This window comes from Cyprinodon variegatus, unplaced genomic scaffold (genome assembly GCF_000732505.1).
Source record: "Cyprinodon variegatus isolate N-32 unplaced genomic scaffold, C_variegatus-1.0 Scaffold2390, whole genome shotgun sequence".
Taxonomy (NCBI): Eukaryota; Metazoa; Chordata; class Actinopteri; order Cyprinodontiformes; family Cyprinodontidae; genus Cyprinodon; species Cyprinodon variegatus.
Window position 1 is genome coordinate 1 of NW_015152843.1, and position 6999 is coordinate 6999.

General features: G+C 38.0%; 2 protein-coding genes across 2 annotated transcripts; both read left to right on the plus strand.

Annotated features, from left to right (window-relative positions):
- Positions 1-1585: 1585 nt before the first annotated feature.
- On the plus strand, positions 1586-2949 carry LOC107080832 (monoacylglycerol lipase abhd6-A-like). The gene is made up of 2 exons (XM_015369034.1): positions 1586-1682; positions 2582-2949. Exons 1-2 carry the CDS (start codon positions 1587-1589, stop codon positions 2741-2743), a joined length of 258 nt encoding a protein of 85 aa, XP_015224520.1. The 5' UTR covers position 1586; the 3' UTR covers positions 2744-2949.
- A 757-nt stretch (positions 2950-3706) lies between these two features.
- Positions 3707-6186, plus strand: rpp14 (ribonuclease P/MRP 14kDa subunit). The gene is made up of 5 exons (XM_015369033.1): positions 3707-3758; positions 5509-5630; positions 5717-5801; positions 5910-5986; positions 6071-6186. Exons 2-5 carry the CDS (start codon positions 5527-5529, stop codon positions 6162-6164), a joined length of 360 nt encoding a protein of 119 aa, XP_015224519.1. The 5' UTR covers positions 3707-3758; positions 5509-5526; the 3' UTR covers positions 6165-6186.
- Positions 6187-6999: the final 813 nt, after the last annotated feature.

Here is a 6999-nt window from a genome sequence, read left to right on the forward strand (position 1 = left end):
CACTGAGTACTGCTGCAAATTAATGCTAAAACGGCTTGCCAGAAAGGTTCAGACAAAACTGATTGTCTGTCAATTTGGCTTGCCATATACGTATCTCTTTTCATCCTCGTTGCTACTTTGTATGCAGTGAATGTCCCAAAGCTATAGATCCGATGATGGATCACCGAGAGGTGGGACTGGAGAAGCAGCGGCAGAGCTGTAACCCCAGTTACTGCTGGCTAAAGTCAATCAGCAGTAACTGGGGTTGGTGAGGACATGTCCACACCAGTCCCTCAGAAAGTTACGTCAGTGTCAGGGAGGACAAGCAAACTCCATACAGAAAGACCATGGACCATGGAATCGAACCCGGGAACCTTCTTGCTGCAGCGCAGCAAACTGTGTAACCGTGCAGCCCAGAATTTATTCCCTTTAGGTGTAAAATAATAATTGAAAATAAGCACAAAATAGAGATAAAGATTTTACCTCAGCCCCAAACATGATCAGATGTCTGGGGCTGAGGTATTTATCCTATTCTATTTATAATAAAGCACCTTCCTATGAGGATGCTACCTGAACGTATCAGAATAATCTATCTGTATCAGTAGAGAACTTAACATCTGGCTCCAATCCAAATAAGGTAACAACAGGAAGTTAAATGGTCTTCCTACATCTAACATAAACACAGATGTTCTCATGATAAACTGTCCATCTAACTGATTTGCAAGTCATTACGTCAACACTGGACGTCCACAGAGAGATGAAACAGGAGCTGCGCAGCAATCCCTTCAAAGATACATGAGGAGTAATTTAGAAAAAGAATCTTTGAGAATAAATCATTGAATTAATTATTTAAAAATTAATGACTTAAGAGAAGATGTGGATGAAGCACTGAGTTTTACAAAGAGTAAATAATAACACTCCCTGTTCTAGGCTCAGTTAGCATTGCACAGTTTAAGGCTCTACATAGAGTTTAGTTTCTTAAAGCAAAACCTAACTCACTATAGTAACTTTATGAAACATAAACTTTGTTATTTATGAAGATAACATTTTATAGCTTAAGTTCTTGTGGCCTAACTTCAAAGTCTACGCCTGCTATCATCCTGGTGGAACGGTTAGCCTGTGTTTGTCTCACATTCCTTCACATTCCCTCCATTCCCTATTCTTATGTACACTTTCCTGATCTCATTAAATAAACTGTGCGTATCATATTGCAATATGAGTCTGTAAGAAAAGCCGTCATGCATGGCTACATGTTTGTGCTCTGTGATTAAAAATGAGGGAATAGGCCTGGGTTTGAATGTTTTTTTGTTAAAAAAACAGGAGGAAATTTATAAAATGTTTTTGTTTTACTCTTCCCATGTAATTAAGAGAAAAGTATCATCCAGTATTAAGTACAAATTCTTCAACTGATCCAAAGCACTTCTCCTTACTGGCAGAGTTTTAATAAAAAAAAAACAACAACAACTTTAACAATGGATCCAAACAGTAATTTGCATCATTAAGGTTTTTTTCAGATACTGTTTTTGGAGAGTCGGTTTCTCTTTATTTGTTTTTAGTTTTTAGTTGGTTTAATTTGTGCTAACATGAAATGTTTGCATTTAGTGTTCATGGAGATCGTAGGAGAGAAGTCGCGCCATTCACTGCAGGAACATCTGCATCTAATCACAGCGCCCCTGCAGGTCGTCTGGGGGAAGCACGACCAGGTAAGTAAATAAACGCTGACTGAAATGAAATACGGAAGAGGATTAGGGCCACTGAAAATATAACAAAAAAGTTAACTGATTTTTAAATTTTATTTCAATTTGATATGGGAAAAAAGTCAGAATTCTGACTTTTTGCTCAGAATTCTGACTTAAATCTCAGAATTTTGGATCTTAGTTTAGATGGCCACAATGAAGGAAGAGATGTGGGAACACTTAGCTGCACTGACAAAGATGTGAGTTTTTTGGGAGGAACAGTAACACATTAGTGGAAAATGACGTAATAAGATGAGTTTTTACATGCCTGAGGGGTCCCTGGTGATGCTATTTCATTAATGGAAGAGCTGAAGGTGATTAAAACAAGAGAGCTAGTCTCTAAAACAGACATGGCTACGGCTTGATGCTAACATGTTTGTTAGCTGTCAGTCTCTAAAACAGACATGGCTACGGCTTGATGCTAACATGTTTGTTAGCTGTCAGAATTCAGTCAGAATTCGAGAAAAAAAGTCAGAAATCTGAATTTTCTTTACCATATTAAACTGAAATAATATATAAAAAAACATCTTAACATTTTTTTTTTCAGTGGCCCTTATCCTCTTCCATAATTAAAATCTACAGGAAAATACATTTAGGTCCAAATACATTAAATTATAACGTGTTTTTATAAAATCTGAACACTGAAGAAAAATCTGAACCAAGTCACAGTGAAGATTTTGATAAAATCTCTGCAAATGTAAAAAATCAGAGCTGAGAATTAGATCCTAGTCAGCATGGCTCATTGTTTGAAGAACATATTTTGCTATAGATGTGATTCTTCTTTACCAGTAAGTGTGTTTAAGTGTGCACACATCCAAGGCCTCTCTACAGTAACTGTAGTTAAGCTGCCCGTCTTTGTCTCTCAGGTCCTGGATGTTTCAGGAGCCGCTGTGATCCAGAAGGCGCTGCAGCACTGCCAGGTGGACGTGTTGGACGACTGCGGCCATTCTGTTGCCTTGGAGAGGCCAAGAAAAATAGCTAAACTTATGATGGACTTTGTGATCAGTGAAGCAAAGAAACATGCTTAAGGAACATCTTACTGGATGGATGGATGGATGATGGAGCTCAAACTGGAGGATGAACTTTAACTTGGCACAATTAAAATGACTTATAGTGTTGTTTGAGACTTATATGCACTTGTTTTAATTTAACCGCACAAATCTGGCTGATATTTGTTATAGATGACATTCCAGAGGTTTTTTACCTTTGTTTTTTGGAAAAACAGTCTCCGTTTTTTTTTATGATTATTTTTTTTAGGGAATAACTTCTACATTAATCAATTAGGTATTTATCCCTTAAAAAACTTGAACAAAGCATAGAACTTGGAACTGAGGGTAACTGATTCCTGTAATATTTATTTTTAATTATTATTGTTGAATGTTTGTGTTTGTTAGACTTCAACAAAGTTAATGTATCAGTTGAACAATTAATGCAAATAATAAATGCGCATTAACATTTTCAAGAGTTTCAAGAGTAAGAATTAAAACAGTTTAAAAAATGAGTTTTTTTTCTGTATTGCGTGCGGTAACATCATTTGGCCACCAGAGGGCAGCCCCACCTACCATTTCACCAGGGCCACCAAAGAGTAGACTAAAGCTTCAAGATGTACCACTCCTTTCTTTTCCAGTAATAATGCATAATCTAGCGTTAAAACGACAAATTAACTCTTAAATAATGTTTTAAAGTAATCAAGCGATATTGTTTTATGTCTAAATGTTGCGAGTGTTGTCTTTTGTTAATAGTTTAGACGAAATTAGCATTAAAGTTATTTCGTGTCAAAATACATTGAATATTGAATAAATAAGCCGAATGTGATTTTGGCTTAACAATATATTGATAACACAATGTTAAATTAATCTAAATTGTTCAATAAAATAATGGGTTCAAATTCGCTATCAGTGGAAAAACACGATTAAACGTAACCAGGAAGTTCGGCATCTTTGTCAGAGTGACACCTCTTCATCACAAAGATATGTCAGCTAAGTGCGCATGCGTGGATCACTGATGGCGGCAGAGAAAGCACGCTGTGTTCTGGAGCTGTAGACGGTGAGTAGAGACATCTCCCCTGCCTCCTGTCAGAGGAATCTGATCTGATCGATGGTTTAGCAGCTCCGCGTTTCTCCTCTGATCCTCTGAAAGCTTCCTAAGGTCAAAGGAAGTGACCTCAGTTTGACCGTCAGAGAGAGTTCAGGGTGTTTTAATGAGCACAGTCCAAATACTCACACTAAACCCTACGACCCTATATGAAGTGTTTACTAGGAGGAAGTGTCCTTAGGCTACAGTAGCTACTGTCCGACTTTTCAGGACAGCAATTACTGCTAAAAATATTCCTAAAACTGCAACAAGAAATGCTTTAATATTCACAAAAATACAGTAAAATATGAATTATTTTTACAATTAGATCTGATAACAAGGGTTTTGTTCAGCACAGGTACTGGAGCTATTTTTTTCTAATCATTCTTTATGAAATAAACAAAATTGAAACAAAAATATTTGCAGTGTTCAAGATATATCTTAAGTGATATAAAAATACACATTAACACAGGGGGTCTGCGACCCCTAGGGGGTCCACAGAGGTACTGCATGGGGGTTGTGAAAGTTTTGGTTGATTAGACTTTTTTTATTTTTCCCCCCTGCAATTTTTTCCACTAATTGAAATGTATTTAAATCCACAGCATGAATTCAACAGTCTTTCAGTCATCAATGCACACATTCAGTGACACACAGGAGCTCTTTCAAGCTGGACACCGTTTCATTCACAACACCTGTCCCATCAACCAGGAATCAGAAATACTTTAATAATCCCAGGGAGGGATTACTTTAGTTACATTACTTCATCTGTAACAGAGCAACTATAGGACCAGTTTGATAGAACACAGATTCATACAATATATATAATTAGGGGGTCCCTGCTCCATCGCCATCAGTTTGGGGTCCTTGGCCTGGAAAACCTCAAAGACCCCTGCTATAGAATATAGAAGAGCATCTATGGGGGAATAAGGAACTGCATAAAAATGCTAGGAGAAAGAGAAGGAAAATAAAGGCATGTTAGAAATGAAGTATTTGGACCTTTGAAGGCATCTTTCCTGGTAGTTTTTTTAGTTTTCATTGTTTTGATAGAAGATAATCTAAAAATCATTTAAAAAATGTAAGAAGGCGAGATGGCTTTCCATATACTGCAATTAATATTTAAAAAAATAAAAAATACCAACTTAGGCTGTCAATCTAGAGTCTAAATATTACATTTTCAAAATTAGAAATATGATCAGTTGTGATAACTGAATGTTTAATTTAGACCAGAATACTTTAGGAGACTCTTTTATTCAGCAAAATGTATTCACCTCAAATGTGAATCTCTTGCCTCAATGGACGCTGGTCGATGAGCCTATAGGGCGGCCATCTTGGATCAGACCACAGTTCAGACCGCTGCTGTCAGAATGAATAGGAGGCGCCTTAGATCTCGTTTTAATCACATTAAAGACAAGTCAGAGATAATATCGCAATAATCTCTTACATGTCACAACCACTTAAAAGACCTAAATTAATCCTAAAATTACCTTTCAGTTAGATTACACATATTTCAGGTGTGAGCTGGGTTATTTAAAACTCCCCTGTCTTTTTTTAAAACAACCTTTGGATCTTATAGAACTCCTTTTATCTGGATGGGTTGTCTTTAAAGTGGAGATTCTGACTCCTAGTGGCTCATGGAGGTACTGCAAATGCAGTTAAAGGTTTAAAACTAATTTCTAATCTAGAAATTTTCCCTGGTGATCATCGTTTCTTCTTATTCTTCAGGCTGTAGAAAGATGAAATGGAAAGTAGAATGAGTCCAAACGACACGAAGGCAGAATCCTCTGGTTACCAACGAGTCGTTTTGAAGAACGCTTCACCGCATCACTACCTGAAAGTCCGCCTGTAAGTCTCTGTTTGCTAAAACAGCTGTCAGTCTTTGTTTCTCTGCTTTAAGTCAGATCCAACCAGAGCTCATGTTGTGTGTTCAGGCTGCTGGAGGATGAGACATGCAGAGTGAGCTCTGTAGAACTGAAGAGCTTCATCATCACCTGCCTGAAGGGTCTGCATGGAGAGGTGAGAAGATGTTAAAGAAGATACGTTTTTTTGACTCATTCACGTTGCACGTTTGAGGCGCCCAGATCCTGATGTTTCTTCTGATGTTTTTATATGAATGGGCCTCAGGTTGGAGCCGCGTTAGACGTCGGTGTGCTGAAGTACGAGGAGGAAACGCTGACCGCTCTGCTGCGTGTTCAAAGCAGGTACGTGTCATGGAGGGACGTCAGCAGCACATTCAGAGGCTTCAGCTGGGTTGATCTCCCATCATGTGTCTGTTCCTTTTTCAGAGGTTTGGTGAAGCTGTGGAGCTCCCTGACACTGCAGGGGTCCTACCAGAACCAGGCCTGTGCCTTCAGGGTTCTGCAGGTCAGCAGACCATAGATCGATCTGTCCGTCTGTCTGTTATATGAAAATAACTGGAATATAGATAAATGTCAAAAGAAGGACCTTTTTTCCCAGGATATAAATACAATTTGGGTTTAATTTTTTCTACTAAATTTAGAAAACAACAAAATATCAGACCAAACTGTTGCAGATATGGAAAAAAAAACAGCTATAAAATGATTTTTAATAAATAGACATCAACAAAAGCAGCAGAAATGATTGGCCATATCAGACAGAATGATCAAATAAATGGAGGCCATCAGTTCAGCTTTGAAAACTGGCCAATCATAATCAAGCTGCTTATTTAAAGGTAAAGTGGAGGATGTTCTTTTTTCAGGTTGGAATTGTTAATCATTCTGGTGGTGAGTCTGACATGGTGGAAAAACTACTAATCTTCTTTTAGAGAGTAAGCTTGTATGAAAGATGCAAAAGGCAACTTTTAAATGGAGCATGCATGAGGACAAATGGACCTGTGCACGCTCCTACGCGCTTTGAATAGGTGTTGCCTCTAGGGAGCAGGTGCAGGTTTATGCATTTGTTTTTTTTTTTTTAAAGTGGAGAGGGCGGGTCTTTTAAAAAATTTGCTAAATAAGTTCCACTATAACATTAAATATAGAGGTCATGGATTAGCGGACCGCAGTCCTGATCCGGACCCACCTGCTGGCTAATCCAGACTCAACCTGATTTAAAACATTTATGTTGTCCAACAGCAGTGTCTAACTTCACTTGCACCGCTTTTGCTGTTTACATGTTAAAGCCATCTTGAGCGTCCGGGACCAGGCTACATATAATGGCCAATGAGCTGCTGTCAGTCTGTATCGAAGCAAATCGT